This window comes from Vicia villosa, linkage group LG3 (genome assembly GCF_029867415.1).
Source record: "Vicia villosa cultivar HV-30 ecotype Madison, WI linkage group LG3, Vvil1.0, whole genome shotgun sequence".
In the NCBI taxonomy this organism is placed as follows: Eukaryota; Viridiplantae; Streptophyta; class Magnoliopsida; order Fabales; family Fabaceae; genus Vicia; species Vicia villosa.
The window spans coordinates 37,265,557-37,291,171 of record NC_081182.1 but is presented as its reverse complement, the minus strand read 5'-3'; the positions used below and the strand labels follow the sequence as shown (position 1 = coordinate 37,291,171).

General features: G+C 33.7%; 5 protein-coding genes across 5 annotated transcripts; 4 read left to right on the top strand and 1 right to left on the bottom strand.

Annotated features, from left to right (window-relative positions):
• On the top strand, positions 1–5,749 carry LOC131661025 (chromophore lyase CRL, chloroplastic). The gene is made up of 9 exons (XM_058930424.1): positions 1–417; positions 493–542; positions 627–687; positions 776–811; positions 994–1,044; positions 1,825–1,917; positions 5,035–5,139; positions 5,231–5,323; positions 5,446–5,749. Exons 1-9 carry the CDS (start codon positions 262–264, stop codon positions 5,584–5,586), a joined length of 786 nt encoding a protein of 261 aa, XP_058786407.1. The 5' UTR covers positions 1–261; the 3' UTR covers positions 5,587–5,749.
• A 524-nt stretch (positions 5,750–6,273) lies between these two features.
• LOC131661026 (uncharacterized) lies at positions 6,274–7,430 on the bottom strand. Its single transcript, XM_058930425.1, has 4 exons — positions 7,046–7,430; positions 6,887–6,945; positions 6,539–6,656; positions 6,274–6,458 (listed from the first exon to the last, which is right to left on the bottom strand). The coding sequence occupies exons 1-4, from the start codon at positions 7,282–7,284 to the stop codon at positions 6,380–6,382; spliced, it is 495 nt and encodes a 164-aa protein (XP_058786408.1). The 5' UTR covers positions 7,285–7,430; the 3' UTR covers positions 6,274–6,379.
• Positions 7,431–12,252: 4,822 nt separating this feature from the next.
• LOC131655424 (uncharacterized) lies at positions 12,253–14,371 on the top strand. The gene is made up of 5 exons (XM_058925312.1): positions 12,253–12,615; positions 13,017–13,275; positions 13,458–13,494; positions 13,584–13,800; positions 13,899–14,371. Exons 1-5 carry the CDS (start codon positions 12,418–12,420, stop codon positions 14,013–14,015), a joined length of 828 nt encoding a protein of 275 aa, XP_058781295.1. The 5' UTR covers positions 12,253–12,417; the 3' UTR covers positions 14,016–14,371.
• A 1,671-nt stretch (positions 14,372–16,042) lies between these two features.
• Positions 16,043–19,919, top strand: LOC131661023 (disease resistance protein RGA2-like). The gene has a single exon (XM_058930423.1). It carries the CDS (start codon positions 16,220–16,222, stop codon positions 18,803–18,805), a length of 2,586 nt encoding a protein of 861 aa, XP_058786406.1. The 5' UTR covers positions 16,043–16,219; the 3' UTR covers positions 18,806–19,919.
• A 607-nt stretch (positions 19,920–20,526) lies between these two features.
• Positions 20,527–22,111, top strand: LOC131657889 (uncharacterized). The gene is made up of 3 exons (XM_058927240.1): positions 20,527–21,153; positions 21,242–21,318; positions 21,400–22,111. Exons 1-3 carry the CDS (start codon positions 20,527–20,529, stop codon positions 22,109–22,111), a joined length of 1,416 nt encoding a protein of 471 aa, XP_058783223.1.
• The last annotated feature ends 3,504 nt before the right edge of the window (positions 22,112–25,615 follow it).

Genomic DNA, 25,615 nt, shown 5'->3' with positions numbered 1-25,615 from the left:
TAATCTTTAGTAAAACCAAAAAGGTGAAGGAAAATTAGAACCGCAGGCCTCATTCTGGATGAAGGTGATTTACACTTACTCAAACCAGTTTACCACACACCCTCCGCCACTCCTCCCATTCCCAATAATGTTCTAGAATCATCCTTTCCACTTCTCGTGGTTGTGGCCGCCGCTATTTGGCCGCTTCCACCACTGAAACTCCTCCACAATCAATTCAATCCATGATAAATTCCCATCACTACTGAATTTTTTGAAAGAATTATGGGTACGGATTCCAATGGATGGAACCGTGCTCGAGGGTTAGCTGTCAAAGCTCTCCTATTCATCGGTGGCGCTCTTCTCGTTAAACGTCTCCGTAAGTCCACCACTCGTCGGGACCATGCTCGGCTAGTCGCTCAGTCCCTCACCGGCGAAAAGGTTTCCACCTCTTCATCATCTTCTTCTCACTTTTCTTTTTATGAATTCTGAATTTTTCAATTCTTTATCATGCAGTATTCGAAAGACCAAGCTTCTAGAGACCCTGATAACTATTTCAATATTAGGTTTCTTTCTCAATTTGTGATTTTAATTAGTTTAACCTCTTTATCCTTTTTTATTTATTTGATTTTTTGTTGAAATATTCGCAGAATGCTTACGTGTCCAGCAGCAGAGTTAGTAGATGGTTCAAAAGTTCTATATTTTGAGCAGGTGTTTCTTCTCTCTCATTAATTGATTCTAATATTTTATATCCATGCTGTTAAAATTAGCTCAATCATGGTTTTCTTTTTGCCTTTAGGCTTTTTGGAGGAGTCCACAAAAACCCTTTCGCCAGGTAGATTATATGTATTTTGATTATGTTTTCTTCTATTCTTCATAGTTCATGCTTGAAGTTATGAATGTGATCGATGATCAATTGATAGGAATAGGATCTAGGATCGACATTGAAATACACTTTTTAGATTACTGATTTAAATATATCTTTATTTTAGTTGCTGTTGTCATATCTTTTTGCAGAGGTTGTTAATGGCAAAACCTTGTCCGAAAGAGTTGAAATGTGATGTTGAGGTATGTATTCACTCACTAAGATATTGATGTTCCTTATAAGATTTTGCCAGTATTCTAAGGCTGATTTGTGCGGAAAAAATGGTTGAATTATTTTTATTATGTTTTTTCTATCAAAAACGCTTGCTTTAGGTCATTAGCTAACAACCTTTGCCCAGGAATTTTTTGCAAATTTCGTAGGCCCTCGCTCATTTTCTTTCTAGGAGTCCCAAATAGATAGCTGAAGAGACGAGGCATAATTTTTACATGAGATAACACAGCAATGTGAAATTTCAACATCAGAGGTCCATTCTAGACATTAATATGGTGGTCTTCCATAGTGGGAATTTACGATAATATTAGTGGTATTGGAAAAATAACATATGCTAGGCCTTCTTTGTGAAGGGTTTTTTTCTTAACTAGTTAAACTTATCATGATTGATTTGTTTTCATGTACACACAGATAGTGATGCAGGAATTAGGGGGTCAACTATAATTAAATGTTGTCATTTGGGCTTTGTTAGATGAGCACTCACATAGTCACACTGCTGTCATGTATACAGTACTCTTGTACAATATTGAGAACAATGGCCAACATGTAAATATAATTGATCTAACCATTGCCCTGCATTATATGGATATTTGTCCTTATATTTCAATACTGATTTATGGAATCATGATTTCATTTTAGGTTTTTTTTTTCTTTCTATTTACAGAATAGTATATTCTTCTTTTTCTTGTTAAAAGTGAAAGTTATATCTTGTTTTAAATAGAGCATGAATGGTAACTTCTCTTCTGTGGCAGTTAAGTACATATGCCATTAGAGACATGGAGGAATACAAAAATTTCTGTGATCGGCCAAAGGATCAGCGCCCGCAACCAGAAGAAGTCATTGGGGTAAGCATTAAGTCATGTTCATTGTTCATATTGTGATCTTAGCTTATCATTTTTTTTCTTAGGGAGTAATGGGTTAGAAAAGAGAATGATGTAAATAAAAGTCTTAGATTGTCTAAACATTTTGTCGAGGGAGAATGAAGAAACTAAACTCAATCAGGAGAGACAATGATAAACAAAATCAGTAAGTAAAGAAGTATGGGGATGTAAAGAAAGAAAAACCTGGAAGAAAAGAGGCTCACACAATAGAGCTAGGGTTTTAGAATATTTTGAAAATCAGCAGTAGATGGATTGGTGGATACCCAAGAAATGGTTAGGTATTTAAACAATTAGAAAATCTCAGCTGAACTGCTGAGGTCAAGTTTTGGAATTGATTTAAACAATTAGAAAATCTCAGCTGAACTAGAGGTCAAGTTTTGGAATTGATGAATGAGGAATACACTACAAAGGCCTATTAGCATCCATGCATCTTAGTAACAGCTGTCACATTTTGGTGATGATTGAGCAAATGAATGAACAATCCAATTTTTTCTATTCCTGCTGAATTTTGTTTGAAGGTGATAAATATTGATATCCATGACTCATTAAACTAGGATGTATAAAATTAGAATTCTTTCGTTGGGTTTAGGTGGTTTTGGTGATGTAGAGAAGTTAGTTCTCTCTAAGCAAGGATAAGCAATCTTTTAATTTGGTTTTATGGTCTTGTTTGGATAAACAATTTTTTTTCAAGCTTATAATGCGAATGCTGATAATATCAATGTAGATTCTTATGCAAAAGCCTACATAAGCTATTTTTATAGCAAATATAAAGTAATGTTAATATGGAATTTGAATAATATATTTCGAGTATGAGAAAAGGAGAAGCACTAATCTCTTTATATAAGACAATTCTAATCTAATAGGCCTAACTAATGAACTAAAGGCCCGAATATAAATTACTACTAACAATAGTAAAATAACTACATTAAAAGTAACTTATTTACAACACTCCCCCTCAAGCTGGTGAATGAATATCTATCATTCGCAACTTAGAAACAATCTTTTCAGAGTTATTGCTGTTGAGCCCCTTAGAAAATCTCAACGTTGTCTTGAGAAGAAACATATGGAGTGCAAATAAGACCACTATATAACTTTTCTTTGATGAATTCTCTGTCAACTTTAATATGTTTGGTTCTATCACGCTGCACTAAATTATGGGCTATACTAATAGCATACTTATTATCACAATATAGTCTCATGGTTCATCACTATTTATCTTCATGTCCTATAATATCATTTTTAGCCAAAGTAGTTTACATATCCCTCGTGCCATTGCTCTGAACTCTTGCTTCAGTATTAGATCTGGATATAACACTTTGTTTTTTACTCTTCCAAGTTAAAAGATCCCCACCCAAGAAAGTAAAATATCCTGTAATTGATCTTCTATCCACAATTGACCCTGCATAGTGAGCATCAGTATGCTCCAAGACTCACTTCCATTTCGCTCAAACAAAATTCCTCTATCTAGAGTTCCTTTTAGATATTGCACAATTTTGAGAGCAACTTGCAAATGAATCTCCTTTGTTGGTGCGCTTGACTGACTAAGCTTTCAGCAAAAGCAACACCGGGTCTACTGTGTGATAGGTATATAAGTTTTTCGACTAATCTTTGATACATTTCTTTATCAACCGAAATATTTTCTTCTGCGTTCCCCAAATTTACAGTTGTCTCTTGTAGAAAACTAGTAATGTATTTCTGTTGAGATATGAAGATTTCTTTTTTAGAGTGGACAACTTCAATTCCAAGAAAGCACTTCATTTTTCCAAGGTCTTAAATCTCAAACTCCTTGACTAAGTGTTCGTCTAACATTTGCTGCTCCTTCTCATCACCCTTGTTACTATAATGTCATCTACATACACCTACCAATAGGACTGTTACTCCCTTTGTCTTGTCTCAGAATGTTTGATAAATAATGTATGATCTTCTTGATTTTGTTTAAAGCCCAACCCTACCATAACTTTGGTGAATCTTCTAAATCATGCTCGTGGTGATTGCTTTAGCCCATATAAAGCCTTTTTTAATTTGCACACAGTGTTAGTGGTAGTAAGTTCACAGTATCCATGTGGTACATCCATATAGATCTTTTCTTCAAGTTCTCCAAGAAGGAAGGCATTTTTCATATCAAATTGTTGTAAATTTCAATTGTAATTAGCTATTAAAGATAATATCACCCTTACGGTATTCATTTTAGCAATTGGAGCAAATGTCTGAGTAATCTACTCCATAAGTTTGACAACCAATCTTGCCTTGTACCTCTCAATAGATCCATCAGCCTTGTATTTTACAGTGTATACCCATCTGCACTCTACAGGTTTCTTTCCATTTGGTATAGAAACCAATTCCTAAATATTGTTCTTATTAAGTGCCTCCATCTCCAAGTCCATGGTCTATTTCTATTTCCTGTTAGACAATGCCTTATAAAAAGAGTTAGGTATTGTAAGAGTGTTTAGACTTGTGAGAAAGGCTTTATGGATGGGTGAAAAATGTTGAAAATTTATGTTGTTGGGTCAAGGATAAAGTGGCTTTTTACACTTTCTTTACAATTTCAGCAACATATTGTATAGAGGATTCTTCTTTTGTTTGAAATTTTCTTTAAATTCAGAGTAATTTTCTAAGTCATCTACTTCCTTCTATCTGGTTCCTGTCAGAGATCTAGTGGGAATTTTTCACAGCTCGCACAAACTCTTAAGATGATTATAATGATAGCCTATAAATAAAAGATAAGGGATATCGATGAGGATGTCTTTGGTTTTAGATGGGATTTTTCAATACGAGAGAGCCAAGTCTCTCGAATACCTTAAAAAAAAGAGAGAATAGTTTTCTAAAACAAAAGTTCCATTTTCTTCTATATTTTGAGCACATATCTGTTAGTGTATGCATTTATTGACTTAACTACATCATAAATGAAATAATCTTTTTTGGAATTTCTGGATAAAACTTATTTTGATTAGCAGTTTCTTAGGTTAGATTATTATGTTTGTGTATTGGAATACCTTGAAATATCCAATACTTGAACAAGTTAATGCTACCTCTAATTTCTATCAGTAGCTGATCTTCCTTGACATATACTGTGATTTGCAGGATATTGCAGAACATTTGACAACAATACACCTTAAGCGTTGTTCACGTGGAAAACGTTGCTTATATGAAGGTTCATCCCCACCTGGTGGATTTCCTAATTCATGGGTAATTTTCAGTTCTAACTAATGTCTTTTCATCCTTTTCATTTTTTTTACCAGTACCAGTGTCTTAATATCTGTACCTTTTCTAAGAACAGAATGGAGCAACCTACTGTACTTCAGAATTTGCAGTTATGAAAAACAGCGAGATACACACATGGGATCGGGGTTATGATGACGATGGAAATCAAGTTAGTGTTCTTCCACTCATTAGTCTGAATAATTTGATAGATTACTTTACAATAACTTTATAATCTAGACAACAAAGGAAGACAGAAAGATAACTTTTTTTCTTTCTCTTATTCAATTGCAGGTTTGGGGACAAAAAGAAGGCCCTTACGAGTTCAAGCCTGCACCAACCTCCTGTTTCAATGATACGCTCTCCCCCTTGAGTTTACCACCTCCACCACCCATGGATAGAAGAATAGAGGGTTCATTTATTTTGCAAGAATGAAAGTGTTTTCATATAATCATCATTTGTAATTCTGTCACTTTCTATCTGTCAATATAATATTTTTCTTTCTCATAAGTTAGTCATTACTACCTTGTCAATATTTTGATTTCAATCTACATATTAAAAGCCATAGCCAATAAAAGAGCCGGTTTCTTCGTTTTTCTGAATCAAGTTTGATAGATATTCCTGGCATGTATAGAAAAATATAGAGCTCAGTTACAATGAACCTAATGAGCTTAGTATTGATAGAATAAGTGATCATGAAGATTCATAAATTGCACCTTCGTTTTTTGCAATGTAACTCGGCAAATTATGTTATGATGAATTTATTACTATAATTGTCGATTAAAATAAATTTTAATTTTGACCATGATTGCAAAGCCCATGAAAGTAACTTGACCTTGTCTAAACTCTAAACCTTGCATTGTCTGCCTTTCTTTTGACAGATGAAAATATCAAATGCTTTTTAACACTATTGTAACAGTTTGACACATTTTTCAACTGTCAAAGATTACATTTTACTTAATAACCCAAGATAACAATTATACATATTATTTGAGGCCCTTTGGTCAACCATAGGTGGCAAATGAAAACTCGAATTCACTTCTGTTATATTCATGCTTTATTTTCAGTTTAACTTGTGACAACACTCTTGATATAAGCTATTGGATATTGAACGTAAGGAACTAAATAAAACTGTTCTAAAGTATTGATGAACCAAATAAACAAAAGAACATGAATACATTAGAGGTATCATTTTCAAACTTAAAAGCATAATGAGCTAAACATTAAGCTAAAATGTGCTGTTGAGATAAAAATATAATCCCACAAGAGCTACAACTCCCACGACAACTGCAATAGGAAGTGCTTTCCTGTTGAAGACAGTATAACAAATTAAGTAAACAAATATATTCAGTTGATGATAAAGAAAAAAGAGTAATGGTTCACTGACCCAACTGCTTCATCTCTTTGGAGTTCAGCTTTCCTTGCCTTTCTAACATCTTTTTCATTTGCACTTTTGTTGACAGGTGGAGCATAGGGCTTAAACCTTCTTTTTGGAGCACCGCAAACTGCAAAACACCATTTTGAGACAATGTTAATGCAGTCTCAATAACCCTTTTTTCTTATCAGTATATATGCCTGATTTTCTTTCTTTGAAACACTATCATATTTACATAGTTATCTTGCTTTAATCAATCTAAATTTTTATGATCATTATTATAATTCTTAGTTTTTGTTAGACAACTAAACTAAGAAGAATTTGATAAATATTGGAGTCAAAAGTAAAGACATTAATTACCAGGGCAGAAGTATTTATCAGGCAATTTTTCAAAGGGGCTCTTCTCATTGTAAATATACCTGCAACATTATAAATATGAATCACATAATATGATAAAGATTTCATTAATATTGATATAGTAAAAAGAGAGAAAGAGAATGATCTAGAAAGGAAAAAAACCCGCAGTCACGACAGATATAGGCTTGTTTGGAAGCTACACGCATGGTAAACCTAGGAGGTCCATAAACAAGACTATGTTGTTGATTAGGATGAAGTAAGAGGTTAAGAGAACGAGAGAAGAAAGATGACTTCAAAGAAGAAGGATTGGATTTAGAGAGAGTTGGAGTGGAAGTTGAAGATAATAAGGAAGGTCTTGTGGATCTTGTAGTGTGAAGTGTGGCCTGCACTTGCAAAGCCATTTTGATTTGTGTTTGATTCTTCTTCTTGTTCCTATGGTTCTAAGTTGAGGAAGTGAGATCAAGGATGAAGATAAGAGAATAGTTCTTGAGTTGTGGAAAGTTCTGGTGAATGGTGAGTGGTGATTGAATCCTACGTGGAAAGCGTGGCACGCATACTCCCCACACAACCTTTTTCTCGCTTTTTCGTTTCAACTTTATCATCTCAATTTTATTCTTCATTTTGGAAAATACTATATGAACATATTTCTCCTTCATTTTTTACATTATTTTTCTAATTATTTCTCGAACAATTTTTGCATAGATACGACCTTAAATCCATATTCTTAGAAACAGCTAATAAGAAAGAGTATTTTTAAAATTTATTTTAATTTTAATTTTATTTTTAATTGGATTTATGGCATCGGTGAGATTATGAAGGAGAGAGAAAAATCAGTATTTATTTTTTAATTAATTAAAATTATGTGATTGGTTGTGTGTAAAACAATTTATTAGGAATGTGTCACCCAAGATTTTTTCTTATTTCTCACTAGTCTCTTTCTTTACTTTTGATATAATGAGAAATTTATAATAATATAAATTCTTCTTTGATTTTATTATTACAATTTGTTTATTTATTGATTAGTCTCATCAATCAATTTGTGTCTTACAATTTGTTTTTTTTTCTAAACTTTTTCTTGATAGAAGTTCTTTTGGGTCTATATCTATTGTTTGAGTTTATTTATATTTTAAATTTTTAGAATAATAGTAATGACCAATAAAAAAATTTCTTCGGTCTATTAATGTTCAACTCAATGCGCAAATTTTTTATTAATGAAATCATGTAATGGAAAAAAGAATGTGAATGTGAAGTTGTGTTGATGAAACTTCAGTTAAGTTCATAAATAAATAAAAAATGAAGCAACACATGTAAAAAAAACGTTGGAAACATATGATGCTAGGTAATTTAAAGATTCTTACACGCAATAAGCCAAACATGATACTATTAAGTAGGTCTATAATAGTTTAAAACGTTTGTATAATCAATTTAATTTTGAAAAACAATATCATTTAGAGGGATTAGGGCTCTTAAACAAAATATTATGACCATTCAATAATTTTATTCAGTTGTGACTAATTTATGGGAACAATTTACTCTTATGGGGATCAATTTACTCTCATGAAATCAACTGACTTAAAAAATGTCAATGCATACACCAATCAATCAAAGAGAAGAACACCATCTTATTCAATTTATGATGGCCCTTTAAGATGATTTTGAGAGTCTTCGTAGAAGTATTCTACATTGTTCTCCTAGTCTCAGTGTTGATTCAGTTGTTGCTAGAAAAAAAATCATTTAGCAAAGAATTCTTAATTAAACATCATTTTTTAAATTCACACAATTCACCCTTCTTGTGTTTGAAGTCACTTATCCAATATGATTTTGGTTATTCTTTTATATTTTCTTCAACTTCTTGTTGTGTGTATGATCCACGTTCCAGGAGGTTGTCAGAATATTTCGTAGATTGAGGGAAGTTTATGTTTTAATGAGTTGAAACATAAATTTCCCTCTATCTACGACAAAAATTTATGGTTGTAAACTTGTTAATTTTTCAACTTTACCTTTTTAATAAAAGTGTTTCTATTTCATATGTTCCCTTTGATTTTGTTCACTATGATGTATGAGGTTCATCACAGATTCTTACGAAAGTGTGTCTAGATATTATGTCTCATTTATTAATGACTATACTCGTTATTGTTGGATTTATCTTATGAAAAATCATTCTGATTTTTTTTTATTTATATTTATTATATATTTAATGCGATGGTTAAGACTCAACATAATTAATACTCCCTCCGTCCCAAATTATAAGAGAAAATCACTTTTTAGATTCATTGAAGAATTAATGTATCTGGTCTTTATATAGACCAAATACATTAATTATTCAATGAATCTAAAAAGTAATTTTCTCTTATAATTTGGGACAGAGGGAGTAATTATTAAGGATCGAGAGGAATAAATGAGAAGTGAGATTAAGAATTATTAAGGATCAAGAGGAATATGTGTTTAGAAATAAGACTAGTCATGCATAGTATGTGTAAATGCATTAGACTTAGTAGAAAACATTAAATGGTATGAACTTCATGGCTCCTATAATGTAATGTAATTGTGATGAATTAATCATGAAGTTAAGTATGTTTCTTGTGTAGCAGATATGCATGAATATAGATTCTAGGTCCAATTATCTAATTACGCATCCATAATATATTTAGAACATTACTTACGGCTAAGTGAGAACAAAGAATCCATCATGGCTAAGTGTGTTCTTTGTTTATATGATAGAACGGGTAAGTCGTGGTAAGTGGGACACCGCTTATAGAGATAATCTATCTTCAACCTTACCAAAATAGAATATGTATCTAATTTATGATGATGACCGCAATGTAACGAACATAAAACCGAGTTGTAAAGATAACTCTAATTATTAGACACCCTCATTTTTACATGTAAGATATGTTTAGATTCTCGGATTATTCTCACGTTCGGGGATCTAAACATTTATGCTCAGATTATGTCAGGACTGAATTCATATAAGAATCAAATCACAATTATTCTTAAAAATCTCAGTTAAGCATTTCTTAAGATCTTAGTTATTTATTCTTAGAAGATGAAATAACTTATTCTTAATATCTCATTTAAGCTATTGTTGAAATTACAGACATGTTATCTTCAACATGTTAGTTAGTATAGAAAAACTATGACAAAAGGCTTTAAATGGAATGAAGTTAGTAGAGTTAAAGTTCCTAGTAGGAAAACTACTAAAAAAATTGATTCTCAATTTACGTAATTTATATTTTATTATTCAAGAACGGAATTTCAGGACCGCAACACGAATCAAGCGAAGAATCGAAGGCAAGAGATTAAAAATTATGTATTAGATTTTATAAGTGAAATTGTTAATCATGTAAGTTGTAACTCCATTTGTGTATTTTATTTCCTTTCTTTATTTTTTTACCCCTGAGGCGGCCTTACCGATTAAATTCTAGAGGACTACCTTTTAATATTATTATGTTAACATTGTATAATAATTTCTAAATACTTATTATATGGTGTTATATTTTGGTATCAAAGCCGACCGAGTAGATAATGCTGTGTCGAGAATGTGAGCTCGTTCGATTCCATCCAATGCACCTAAGATATTAATTCATTTCAAACGCACAAAGACATGTCATCACACGTGCGAGGAAAGGTAACTCCATCACCACCTGTCCAAGATTGAAACCACATCCCCTATTAAGGTGGAAGATCAATTCCTCCTATTCCCGTGATCTACTAGCTAAACAAGTGAATATTGAAATTGATACTTTAACAACAGTTTCACTTAAAGGCCAAACCTATAAATATCCTAACTACATGATTGAAAAATCTGTCATTTTTTCCATAATCAGAAACCCAAAAAAAACCATCTAACATGTGCAAGGTTTACACTATTGTATTCAAGGAGCGTAGAAGTTGCGCCGTAGCAAAGAAAAACATAATTACTTAGAACATTTATCTATGTTGTCCGACAATTATCGTGAGTGTTATTCAAATGTCACATTCTGATCTAAAGAGTGTCAAATCAAAGAAAAAACAATTTTTTTGAAAAATTTACAAATTATCTAACATATGTGCACAAATATGATACGAGTCTCAGACACTTGCGCATGTAAGATACAGATATTTGCGCATGTAAGATACAGATACATTGACAGGTGTAACTGTACGTGTTTCATAGCTTGAAGATGATGAATATCATTTGTTCATGAGTGACCACGTGGCCTTAATAATGCAGCTTCATTTCCTACCATACATGGCAAATGGTAAGTGCAACTATACAACCAACGGACCATAATTTTCCTTTGCTACAAGGTCATATTAAACACACGAATACTTGATACATTTCCACATGACAAATGTCTCCAAAGCCTTAAATATATGACAGCAGTATAATAACTCTAACTAAGGCCAACTGCATTGTATAAATTAACTTAGCTTACTCTAACTAATTAAGCATCCAAAAGCAGGGTTTTTAAAACCAGATCAGACTGGCCGGTCGGACCGGTCGATCCGGGAACCGGCCAGATAACCGGTCTGATTTAATAGTTGGACCAGAAATGTCATTGAACCGGTGTGAACCGGTCAAAACTGGTGTAAACCGCTAAAATCGACGATTTTTCTGAACCGGCAGTTTAATTGTATTTTTTAATTTTAAAAAATTAAAACCACGTCGATTTGGTTATTTTAAGAAGAAATTAAAATAAAAAATAAATAAAATTAAAAAATGTTGCAGATGCGATTAATTTTGTTACCGATGATTTTAATATTGAAGAAGGAGATTTCAACATTGAAACAATTTTTTCTTTCTTGAATTAAATTTAGTAGACAATAGGGTTATTTTGTTATAAATTATTCAATTAGATTATGTTGCGATTAAATTTTGTTTGCAATTATACATTGGAGTTTTATACTATTTTATAATGTGTGATACCTATACTTAAAATTTCAATTTAAATTATGAACTTGTAAATTTATTTATAATATGGTATTTTCAAAAAATTTAAATGCTAATTATATTTTGTAAAGACTGAATCATCCGATTCGATAGGTTTTATATCTATATAATTTATTTATAACGAACGGTCTATTCAACTGAGTTAACTGATTTAACCCGATTTAATGACTAAGTGGTTCGACCAATAAACCAGTGATCCAGTACTCTCACCGATTCGCTGTTCAATCCTGCTTTTAAAACAATGTCCAAAATGCATTATGACCCAAAAGTTCATTTCTTAAAGAAAATAAACTTCTCCTTTACTATACTTTTAGATGACGTAATTGAGAAAGATACAAACAAACATAACAAATTTTAAAATGGCCAAAATCATAACTTGTCTTGTTCAAAAGGGCACTAATTAATACTCATACTAATGTGACCTCAAATTTTGGCAATCATAAAATTGAAAATTTAAGCACAACCTAACCCAGTTGGGTAGTTGAGAGGACATAATAATCACGTCAATAACAGATTCGACATTTATTTGAACCTCAAGAAACAGATAAATGTCTTACACGACCAAACATAAAAATCGGTAAATTCATTTTTCAACAAGGGAATGGAAACTGTTAGCACTGAACCTGCAAAACCAGAACTAGATTCCAATCAAGATTTGTTGGCTAAAGATGAAGCAAAAGCTCAAGTTGTTGTTGTTCTTCAAGATGATGATGGAGGTTTGAAAGATAGCTCAGAAGAAGAGCTCAAGAAAGTCAGTCTCATGAGAACTTTTGTTGAAGCCCGCGACCCTTCTTCCAAGGTACTTAGTACTATCAAATAAACATCATCCTCGTATTTAGTTTAGACAAACAGTTGCAACAACAACATAGTTTTTTGTCTTGTTTTCAAAATTGGTAAATTTTGTTGTCAATTACTAGGCAATTGCGCATTACCGGTTTAGATCTGTTTCTGACTCTACCACATGTTCAATGGAAGTTTGACTTTTGCTTTTGTAAAAAAATGTGTTTTTTTTCTCAGAAATACCTGTGTCGGTGTCTCATGTCTGTGTCTGTATCCGTGTTTCACAAGTCTTTTTTTTTAAATTTTTTTTGGGTTTGTGATAAAAATGCAGAATTTATGATGCCCATGTTGCTTATTATTGTTGATTAGGCTTAGATGGCAAGTAGTTGGGTTGGAATTGATTTGAGCTTTGTTGGGCAGGAAGTAGATGATTTGATGATTAGAAGATTCTTGAGAGCTCGTGATTTAGATGTAGAGAAAGCTTCAGCTATGTTCCTTAAGTACTTGAAATGGAAGCATTCATTTGTTCCAACTGGTTCAGTTTCTGCTTCGGAGATCCGTGATGATCTTGCTCAGGAGAAGATGTATGTTCAAGGAGTGGATAAAAAGGGTCGACCTATAACTGTTGCTTTTGCTGCTAAGCATTTTCAAAACAAAAATGGTTTGGAAGCATTCAAACGTATGTTTGAGGCCATTAAGTATAATGCTTTCATTTGAAATCCTCTTATGATTATGTACAATAATATCTTAAGTTCGGTTGTCTGTAGCACCCACATCTCTGATTAAGGGTGTGTTTGGTGTCAGAGACATCTACATATTTGATTCCGTTTAATTAATGACAGGTACTTTTTGTGTATGCAGGATATGTAGTTTTTGCGCTTGAGAAACTATGTTCGAGGTAATGGTGAAGCCTAGGCTACATTTAGAAGATTGAATTGAATATGATGAATGTGAAGTTTGTAACATGGTGAATAATGTATGTGACAGGATTCCAGCAGGGGAAGAAAAGTTTCTTGCTATTGCAGATATTAAGGGATGGGGATATGTAAACAGTGACCTTCGTGGATATCTTGGTGCTCTAAACATTCTTCAGGATTATTATCCGGAAAGATTGGGAAAATTGTTCATAGTTCATGCTCCTTACATGTTTATGAAAGTATGGAAACTTGTTTACCCTTTCATTGATGACAATACCAAGAAGAAGGTAACACTTCAAAAATATAGTTTCATGTATTAATTGAGTACTACATGTTATTTTCTAAAAGCATGATGTATATATGTGTTGTGTTGAATATTTTGCAGATAGTATTTGTGGAGAACAAGAAGCTGAAATCGACATTGCTAGAAGAGATTGACGAGAGTCAGCTCCCAGAGATATATGGAGGGAAACTTCAACTAGTTCCAATACAGGATTCATGATTAAATCTAATTATCACATGCGAATAAATAACAACGAGAAACCAACACAGAAGATGATGAGAAAATAAACACGCCTTTTATTACAAACAGGTGAGATCGGCGCAAGATGAAGAACATGAAAAGGAGGACATGAGAAGATTCAATTAGATCTCTTTATTATGTGTTTGTTAGCTAAATTAATATTTTTGTTTCATGATAATTCCAACTGCTGTAATATTGATGTTCTGTAAGTTACTGATCACTTTACTACATGACCTTGTTCCTTGTCTGCTATAAGATGTATGGATGCTATTTGTAACTAATGATTCAGATAGCTACTATGAGACACTAATCAAAATCCATATAACTGATATAAATGTGCAATGTTTTAAAAGTTATTTATGTCATGTGATAATTAAATTTATCAATGTGACATGATTGGTTGTTCAAATCCTTTTCATGTTCTTGTCTTGCAGAATCCAACACAAGTTCTAACAACTTTGTCAATGTGACATGATTGGTTGTTCAAATCTTCACTATAACTAACAACAATATTATGAAGAGAGTTATGAAAATTTTCCTCATGCAGTAAGAATGTACACTCATTTCCTTTATTCACTCCTAACTAATGAAAGCTCTTAAACTAGTGAAGTTGAAATTAATTAATGAGGATGATCTCTTGGATTTGAAACTCCGCGCGTTACAAAAGTGTTTTTAATTTTATTTTTAGTGAATAATCTTATATGTTTACTTCCAGATATATTATGATCTATGTCAACTTGAATCATGAATGACATTAAAAAGCATGTTAGAATTTTTGGCCGAGAAAGTGACCTAGTTATAAATTTAATTCTTTTATTTTAGATAATGATATTTCTATAAGAATAAATAAGGTATTAGGCATTTTAATTTAGTGTGCTGAAACAGTTAAGGTTTTTAAAAAAGATGAAGAAGAAGAGAGAAAAGAGAAAGAAAATTGTTAAAAGAAAAATGGGTTATGAGTTCCCCTAATATTTGAAAATTCTTTCTTTTCTTTTATCTTCTCCACATTCAGCACCTAACTGCTAGACTGGATACTTGGTTTTGTATTATTAATGCATTGAACGATATTAACAGCATAATTCCTCTGTATTTACAATTTCAATATAATTATTAAATGATATTTATAATATACTTATAATATATTTAAAAGAAATTGTAAGTGGTTAAAGTGTCTTCCTTAGATTTATCATTTTTATCTTCTTGTTTTGGAATGGGTAGCTTAGGATCTTTTTGTATTGTGCTTATTTTGCTCATTATGAGGTAAATGTGTTTTGTTGGATAATGTGACGTTTAATGAATTAGTAATCTTTTGAATGTTATGAATGAGTTGTCTTGATATATTTTACTCATGTGAATTTATGCCATATATTTATTCTTTTATTTGGCCATCTTGAGAGTAGATAACTTGTTAATGTTGAGAGATCCTTTGACAAGTGGAATTCATAAGTAAATATGATTGAAAATAATAGGATAGAGATATTCCCTAGATTAACTACTTTAAACATGAAGAGCTACAACTATAAAGCACATTTAGAATGAAACCAGAAATTGCATTAAAGTTACAAGTGAGGCCTACAAATTTGTCTCCTTACTTTGTTGTATTCTTTTATGATGATGTAAAGATACACCATAAGATCACGTTCCGACCTCATATGTCGTGACAAAACATATTAAAAACATACATTAGATGAATATATTAAATGGAACATTGTCCAACATATTCTTTCACTCTTTCTTAACTTTAAATATCTTCTATGTTTTTCCAATTTTTTAACCACGTGACACATACTATTATGTTATTACTTTGCTCATATTTACTTTACAAATTCTTGTATAAAAATCATTATGTTTAATACAATCTCTATAAGACCGATACTTTTTTTTTATCACTTGCTACTAATTTGACCGTGTATACTTGCACGCGAAAAAATTAGCCCACCAATGTGCTCATTTATGTCCTTACTTCCTTCCTCCATTGTTATATTGTTACCTAAACAATTATTTACCTTTTCAATTTCATTCCTCTTCCTCATTTCAATCCTTACTAACACTATTTGTGTTTTCCCTCCTTCCTCTCTATTTCCCTTTTTATCCTCCTCTTACCCACACGTGTTAAAGGCCTATCTGTCCAAACCCCAAACAAACATACATCCCAAGTCAATCTCTTCTCCTTCCTAGTCAACATGGCAGACTCATTTCTGTTTGATGTTGCAGACTCCCTCTTAGGAAAACTCGCTTCTTATGCTCATGAAGAAGCTTCAAAGGCTTGGGGTGTATTCGAAGAACTACAAGGAATCAAAGACACTCTGGCTATTGTCAAATATGTACTATTGGATGCCGAAAATAAGAAACACCAAAATCACGGGCTACAGGAATGGTTGAAGCAAATTCAAAACATCTTGTATGATGCCGAAGATGTATTAGATGAAGTTGAGTGTCAAGACTCACGAAACCAGTTTGTTCAAGCTTCTGGCAGCAAGAGGCAGAAGGTAGGACACTTTTTTTCTTCTCCTTTTTTTCGTCTTAGAATTTCTCATAGAGTCAAAGATGTTAGGGATAGATTGAACAAGGTAGTTGCTGATAGGAATCTATTTGGACTTGAGAGAATGAATGTCAATGCTAGTGTGGAAAGTAGAGAAATGAGTTATTCTCATGTTGATGCTTTAGATGTTATAGGAAGGGATAATGAAAAAGAAGAAATTATCAAGCTCTTGTTGAAACCCCGTGGTCACGGCGGTGAGGATGGTGATAATGGTCTGTGCGTGATTCCCATGGTGGGAATTGGTGGGTTGGGGAAGACTACACTTGCCAAGTTGGTGTTCAATGATAAGAGGATGGATGAAGTTTTCTCATTGAAGATGTGGGTATGTGTCTCTTATGATTTTGACATTAGGAAGATAATTGTTAAGATCATTAACTCGAGTTCGTCACCGGTTTTATCTCTTGCTTACCAAGAAAACATTGACCACTTTGATGATGAGCAGCTCGTGAATCGTCTTAGACATAAGCTTTTTGATCAAAAGTTTTTACTGGTTTTAGATGATATATGGAATGTTAACCTTTCACAATGGAATGAGTTGAAAGATTTGATAAAAGTTGGCGCAGTAGGAAGCAAAGTTTTAGTCACGACCCGTAGTATGTCGATTGCTTCAATGATGGGAACGGTTCCTGCATATACTTTAGAAGGTCTTTCTTTGGTTAACTGTTTGTCTCTCTTTGTCAAATGGGCATTTAAAGAAGGCGAAGAAAAAAAATATCCAGGTCTATTGGAGATTGGAAAAGATATTGTGAGAAAATGCCGAGGGATTCCATTAGCAGCGAGAACGTTGGGAAGTTCACTGTTCTCTAAATTTGATTTAGATAAGTGGGAGCTTGTAAGAGACTCCGAAATATGGAATTTAAGACAAAACAAAGATGACATTTTACCTGTGCTTAAGTTAAGCTATGATCAAATGCCGTCCCATTTGAGACATTGTTTTGCTTATTTTTCCCTTTTTCCAAAAGATTATCTCTTTTCTTGTGGTGAAATTTGTAATCTCTGGAATGTATTTGGATTACTTGAATCACCAAATGGAACTCAAAAGCTAGAGAATGTTTCAAGAGATTATATTGATGAGTTACATTCAAGATCATTTCTTCAGGATTTTGAAGACTTTGGCCACACATGTGTTTTCAAGGTACATGATTTGGTGCATGATCTTGCAGTGTATGTTGCAAAAGAGGGGTTTGTGGTGTTAAACTCTTGTACTAAGAATATACCCGAGCAAGCAAGGCATTTATCAATTGTTGAAAATGAGTCATTTGGTCGCACTTTGTTCTCCGAGTCGAAAAGTGTGAGAAGTATTTTGTTTCCCATCCAAGGAGTGGGTCTTGATAGTCAAACACTCTTGGATTCATGGATATCAAGATATAGATACTTGCGTTATTTAGATTTAAGTGATTATTCATTTGAGGCTCTTCCGAATTCGGTTTCTAAATTGAACCTTCTTCGAGTTCTCATTCTTTCTCATAACACCAAAATCAAAAGACTTCCTGATTGTATATGTGAACTCCAAAATTTACAAGTGTTATCAGTCAGAGGATGCACAGAGCTTGAAGCGTTGCCTAATGGACTAGGGAAGCTAATCAACCTTCGACAATTGTTTATAACAACAAAGCAATTTCTTCTGTCACATGATGAATTTGAGAGCATGACCCATCTTCAAACTTTGGGTTTTCATTATTGTGAGAATTTGAAGTTCTTTTCCAACCCTGCGCAACACCTCACTTCCCTTGAAACATTGTTTGTTCAATCATGCGGGAGCCTAGATGCTTTGCCTCTTTATATCTTCCCAAAATTACAAACTCTTTTAATTTCAAACTGTAAGTTGTTAAATCCATGGTTGAACGATGAAAGCCTTATCAGAAACTCGAGCTCGATGAAACATCTATATCTTGGGGATTTTCCAAATATTTTGACATTGCCTCAGTGGATTGTAGGTGCTGCAAACACATTACTTTCCTTGGTGGTTAAAAATCTTCCAAATCTTACAATGCTTCCTGAATTTTTAACAACCATGACTTGTCTTAAGAGGCTTCATATTGTGGATTGTCCTCAACTGTTGAGTCTTCCAACTGACATCAATCGCCTGGTTGTGCTCGAAGATTTGAGCATAGACGGTTGTCCTGAACTGTGCAGAAAATGTCAGCCTCGAGTTGGTGAGTACTGGCCCGTGATTTCTCATGTCAAACATGTTTTCATCGGAGAACCAAAAGGAGAGGAGAATTGAAGTCTATTCATATATGATGTAAGTTTTAGAGAAGTAATTTGTAGATCAATCCTTTCTTAAGGAATCTATTGGATGATGTATTTGAACACGAGTAACCTAGTACATAATGTAGAGTATTATTCTATGCAAATGATTCTGTGCAGTGGTGTTACAGTACGTGGTTTACAAGAGAAAATGCCAAGGTCTTATACTACTAGAATTTGGAGCTATTGCTGCTTTCACTAATTTCATTTTCTTTTTTCAAATTAAATTCAATAACCCATTATACAATTGCACCAATAGCATTGTTCTCAATCAATTTTTTTGAACTTTATAAGAATCAATGTAACTAAAAGAAACTCAAACTTCATCACCACTCCAATTATTCTTTGCCTTTGAACCTGTTGGCCCTTTCTGAAGGCGCCTCCTTTGGTAATGCCCGAATTATATCTTCGAAACCATCTTTTAACTTCCCAGGCAATATTTTCAAAACCTCCTTTGTTAATCTTTATTATTTGGTCTAACAGCGTAAAGATTGAAGTCATTGGATCCCAAAATCCATGAAAAAGACTCGCATTGGTTGAGGGGAGGTTTATCTGGTGTTGTGGTGACAACATGGCCTTAAGTTTTGTAGCCATCAGGTGCTACTGGTAGCTAAAGATACTATGTAGAATCTTGAGTAGCCGTGACGAATGCGGTGTTCCAAAGAAGTGTATAATCAACCGGTGGTTTTAAACTGCTATTTGTGGTACTTGAAGAAACATACTTTGCCACAAGAACATATCCAAAAAGAGGTTACTTGTTGGGTTGGCTGTAGCAACCTAATATAGAGAATCCTTGAGGTATTCATGTTGGTTCATATACTGAGATGCCTTGATTGTCAGAGCCACCGTCGAAGGCACCCCAAACTTTCTGAAATGTGATTCTTGAGACACTTGTAGCCCACCTGTCTCAAGAATTCCACCTGCAAAACCATTACCTGTATTGTATGTGGAAATTCAACACTTACTAAAGTTTGAGTTTTCATTTTGAAGAATATAACACAAGGTGAGCATGACATGTTGGATGCCTTCTGGCCAAGAAGATGTTGGAAGCTTGAATGTGTAGTCGATGGGGCGAGAGCGGATTAGGTCCGGGATCGCTTTTTCTTGAAGATGTTCTTATTCTCTGCAAACAAAAACATGTAGTAAGATAGTTGCATGATATTGGTTAATGCAACGATAATTAGGTTATTTCATAACTACTGTTGGAAATTTATATTGAATATATCTCTTTTCTGACCTTATTATCTATTTTCAAGGTACAACATGATTTTTTCTCAATAGTAATCATAGCAGAGTTTTTCATGAACTACTGGTTTAGTTTATTTTTTATCACCTTACATCCCTTTTAAAGAAGGGAGATGTAAATTTATGGACCTCGTATTTTCATTAAACCAAAAAACTCATCAAGTTCTTTTAAGAGAATTAGTGAAGGGGATGTTTCTTTTCAAGAGGATGAAATCAAGGAGGCTATTTGGAGTTGTGGGAGTGATAAGACACCGGGACCGGATGGTTTTTCTTTTTTTGTTCATTAAAAAGTGTTGGTTCTTTCTTAAGGAGGATTTTGGGCGGTACCTTAAGCACTTTCATCGGGGTGGAGCGATTTCAAAGGCAATTAATTCTTCTTTTTTGTCCTTCGTTCCTAAATCTTCAAATCCGGTGGGGTTGGATGATTATAGACCAATATGCTTGGTCGGGTGTATGTATAAGGTCATTTCTAAACTTTTGGCGGGGAGGTTGAAAAAGGTGTTGCATTTTTTGATTTCTCCGTGTCAAAGTGCCTTTGTGCCGGGTAGACAATTACTAGATGGTGTGTTGGTGGCAAATGAAGTGGTGGATTTCTCTAAGAAAGTGGGTCGAGGTAGCTTGTTATTTAAGGTGGATTTTGAAAAGGCATATGACAATGTTTCTTGGAATTACCTTAGATACATGTTGAGGAGAATGGGTTTTGGGGAGGTTTGGATGAGATGGATGGAGATGCTAATCTTTAATAGTTCGATGTCCGTGTTAGTTAACGGTAGCCCGACAAAAGAATTTGTGGTGGAGAAAGATTTGAGGCAAGGTGACCCTTTATCTCCTTTCCTCTTTGTGTTGGTGACGGAGGGGTTGGCGGGTCTTGTGAGGAAATCATCCGAAATTGGGGAGTTTAAAGGAATATATATTAATGGTGTTTGTGTGGTTGACATATTACAATTCGCGGATGATACTCTTGTGATGGGTGAATGTTCATGGAGACAAGTGTGGGCAATCAAAGCAATTTTAAGGGCTTTTGAATTAGTGTCGGGCCTCGGCATTAATTATCACAAAAGTAAATTAATTGGTATCAATGTTAGCGCTTATTTCTTGGAGGCGGCCTCTTATGTTTTATCTTGCAAGATTGAAGGTAGTAATTTTGTTTTTCTTGGCATTAAAATAGGTTGTGATCCGAGGAAAATCATCTTGGTCTCCACTTGTTACAAAGATTAGGAATCAGTTATTGGGTTGGCAAAATAGGTTCTTAAGTTTGGGAGGAAGGATCTCTCTTTTGAAATCGATTCTTAGTTCTCTTGCTATCTTCACTTTGTCTTTTTATAGGATGCCGATTTCGGTGGTTAAAGAGGTGGTTAGGATCCAAAGAAACTTTTTATGGGGAGGAGGATTGGAGGAGAGAAGGAAGATACATTGGGTTAGTTGGAAACAAGTTTGTTTACCGTTTCTAAAAGGGGGTATTGGAATTAAAGATGTGGGTGACTTCAACCACGTTCTTCTTAATAAATGGCGGTGGAGGATATTAAAAGGCGAGGAGGCTCTTTGGTTCAAAGTGATAAAGGCTCGGTACGGGGATTTCTCAATGGAGTCTTTTTGTGGAGGTATGTCTTCTAATCCTTTATCTTCTCTTTCTTCTTCATCCCATTCTTTAGCCTCGGTGTGGTGGAAAGATATGATTTATCTTGGTAATGATAAAGGTGAAGATCCGGTGGCTTTTAATTGTCGTTTTGTTATTGGGAATGGTTTTGTCACTCCGTTTTGGGAGGCTAGGTGGGTGGGAAATGTTTGTTTGAAGGAGGAGTTTCCTAAATTATTTGCGGCCTCTTTATTGAAACGGGTGGCGGTGGCTAGTATGGGAGGGTGGATAGATGGGGAGTGGAAGTGGGAGAATTTTTGGGTTGTTATTAATGTTGATTCCGATCCAGGTTTGGTGGTGGAGGATGTTTCTCTCCGTTCTTTGTTACTAGGCCGTGAGCCTTTGATGGAGGGTAGGGATAAAGTTTCTTGGTTTAGTTCGGCGGATGGCATTTTTCCGTAGCTTCTTGTTATGCGTTTATGGTTGCTTCTCGGATTCCTTATGGTCCGTTGGGTAGAAGTGAAAAGGCTTTGGATTTAATTTGGAGGATTCAAGTGCCGTTCAAGATTAAAGCGTTTGGTTGGAGGATTTTTGTAAATAGGCTCCCAACAAAGGATTTTTTATCTTGTAGGGGTGTTCCTTTGTCGATAGAGAATTTAAAGTGTGTGTTTTGTGGCATTTTTCCGGAAAGTTGTGATCATTCTCTTTTCAATTGCACTTTGGTGAGGGGGGTGTGGAGGGAGATAGCCGTGTGGATTGGTAAACCGGTGGGGAATATGGAAGAAGAGAGTCTTCATAGTTTCATGGATTGGTTCACTTTTTGTAAAAAAAAGAAAGTAAAAGAGGGTAAATGTGGTTTGGTTTGGCTAGCTATTGTTTGGATTTTTTGGTTAATTAGGAATGGCATTTGCTTACGAAATGAAGGTTGGGTTGTCGATAACACGGTTTGGAATATCAAGTCTTTGTTATGGAAGTGGTCGTTTATCGGAGAAATTACGCATCAAATTTATAGTTTTTATGAGTTTAGCAAAGATCCTTTGCTTTTCCTCTCATAACTCTATTTGGGCTGTAATCTCTCTTTTTAGCGGGGTTTTTTTGTTGCCCGTTTTCTGTGTAATCAGGTTTCGAGAACCCTTAGTTCTCGTATTAATTCCAAAATTGCTTACACAAAAAAAAAAAACAAATTAGAAAAACTCCACAAACATGTTATAAAAACACAAATTAGAAAAACTCTTACATGTTTCTCTAACTGCAACTTAGACATATAGTTGGCCCGGCTATTTTATTAAACACATTTATTAATTACATCCCGATGTTTGACACATTATTAGAAATACTCTAAACCATTCTTGCATGACCTTAGGAAATGAGCATTTACTCTTCTTTAAAGTAGACTTGCGTATCTTGAAATTTCTTTTCCTGTAGAATGATGGTTTTAGGTAAACATCATTTTTGATTCAGTCAATGATCTTTGAGAGAAGGGATCATAAAATCTTGTATCTTGATTCCAGTTTTGATTCCACAGTCTTTTCTTTGGATGACATCTTCTCTGATTCTGACGTCTGAATCTAGCTGAATAGTGTCAATATTTTTGATTGCTTAAAGATCTATTCACACAGTATATATTTCACTGTTAGAGCTTTCTGAACTAAGATCTTTTCTTTTGAATGACTCCAAACCATTCATGCATAACTTTAGAAAATGAGTATTTACTCTTCTTTACACGAAAGAGTTCCTACTGAGCAATACTGAGAAAGTCAACGGTAGACCAAGTTTGTTTGTTGAAAAACATCCCATACTCAGGAAGAATTAACTTTCTGCAAACAAGATTCCTTGCTTCTTGAAAATTCCTTTTGCATGACAAGCATTACCTTCATATTTTAAATTTTAGTCCAGGACTTGAATTCTTTTTCTAGTGAAGATTAAATGGCTTAGAACATAAATCATTTCTTTTATTTTGAGGTTATAGCAGCCAAAGGTTTTTCTCAAACTGGATCTCTCTACACGATTAAGTGTTCGATTCAAAAATCACTAACAGAGACGAGCTCTAATACCAATTGAAGGTTGAGAAAAACACAAGAAAGGGGGGTTTGAATTGGGCTTTCAAAACTTTTGCTCTTTAGAAACATTATTTATGCAAGATAAATAATAATGAATACAATAAAGAGAAACATGACACATTCAGTTATCCAAGTTTTCCTTAAAAAAGGTTAGTCTTGTCCACTCCCCAAGGTGATTTTGCCTTAGAAAAAGGCTTAATCCACTAATAATAGAAATGATTACAATTGCACGAGCCAATTGTCGGTGGCTAACGGCCTAAGCATTGATCAATCTGTTAGTGATCTCTTAAGAATTTTGACCCAACCGGTCCTTTAAGAGATATAACGATCAACGAATCTTTTAAGAATTCTGACCCAATTGGTCCCCTAAAGAAGATTTCCCATGATAACAAACTGTCAAAGTCTTAATGAGTATACAGACTAAGACTAGTCACTCTAGGAACAATCAATAGAAATTGATTTGTGTTTACATGATTGCTTCTTATAAACAAATTACGCAAATGTTTAAGTAAAAATATAACAAGTGTTAAGCAAGATATGAACAACATCTCCTTACTTTTACATGATTCTACAAAGATGTATTTAATTGGTGTTTTGGTAGCATCTTGTAGTAATCTTCTTTCTCTTCTTTCTTTTCTTTCTCTTCATGATTTATCCTCTTTTCTGTTCAGCTTCAGCTTTCATAAATTTGCAACAGCTTTCGCTTGCTTTGAATACTTGAGCTTCGACTCGAGCAGCATTTCGCTTTGCTACTTTTCTTCTGAGATCTTGATCTTCTTTTATAGTCTTCAAAGAAAAAGAAGCTGTGAGGATAGAAGATTCCTTTCTAAAATCTAAGGGTTACTTTCCAACGGATAGTATCAAGTGTAGATGTTGGATAGCACGTTACTTCCTTTTCCTGTAGCTTGCAGCTTTAACATTGAAGACATATTCTTGAGAAAGTTTCTTGATCTTATCTTTAAATGATGTACTTCTGATATGAAGTAGAAAGCTTGGAAAAGATCAACTTCTTATCTTTGTTCTACTAATGATTTATTTGATGAGTAGTTCAGAAACACTTTGTTATGATAACATGAAAACATCATAGTCAAAAGGAACAGAATTTTGTCTTTCAGAAATAATAGCAACAACCTTTCTGAAGTACGACGCAAGACTTCCCTGATCAAATATGTATCTGAAGTAAGATAACTGATTTGAGAAGTGAGAAAGAAATCATATTAACTTTACGTGCAATAATTTCAGAGTATTTCAGAATAGAACAAGTTTTCAAATATATAAAACAACAGCTTTTCTGAAGACAAGTCTTATCATCTGAACATTGAGTCATGGCAACTAATTCGTATTTTTGATCTTGACCTTTATCAGCAGATCTTGACTATGTCATTGGAGTTAAAAGCAACAACTTATCTGATGAACATATCTTGACATCTGATCTTTGAAGCAACAACTTGTATGTAGACTTTGTTTTCTGATCTTGAGATGCTTGAGACTTCTGAAGCAACAGTTTATTGAGAAGTACACAAGAGATCCTCTTTATGAGTAACATTCAGTATTTTTTAGAACTATTGATGTTTCTTCAAAAGATAAGAGAGTAATCTTTCTGACGACAACATATCTGATGATTCTTTAGACAACAATCTTGAATCACAAAGAGTTTATGATCTACACACTCAAGAAAACATTAGAAACAAAATTGTTTACATGTAAAATATATGTATTGTTATCATCAAAACTTATAGATAAAGTGCAGAACCAAATCTTGTTCTAACAATAATCATTATCAAATAACGTTTATATTTGCATAACACATAGATCTATATGAACAATGTTTTTAATTTTTCAGAAGTAAGGATCGTTATATCAGACGATAATTCATTCGTTCCTTTTAATATTCAAAGGGAATTGT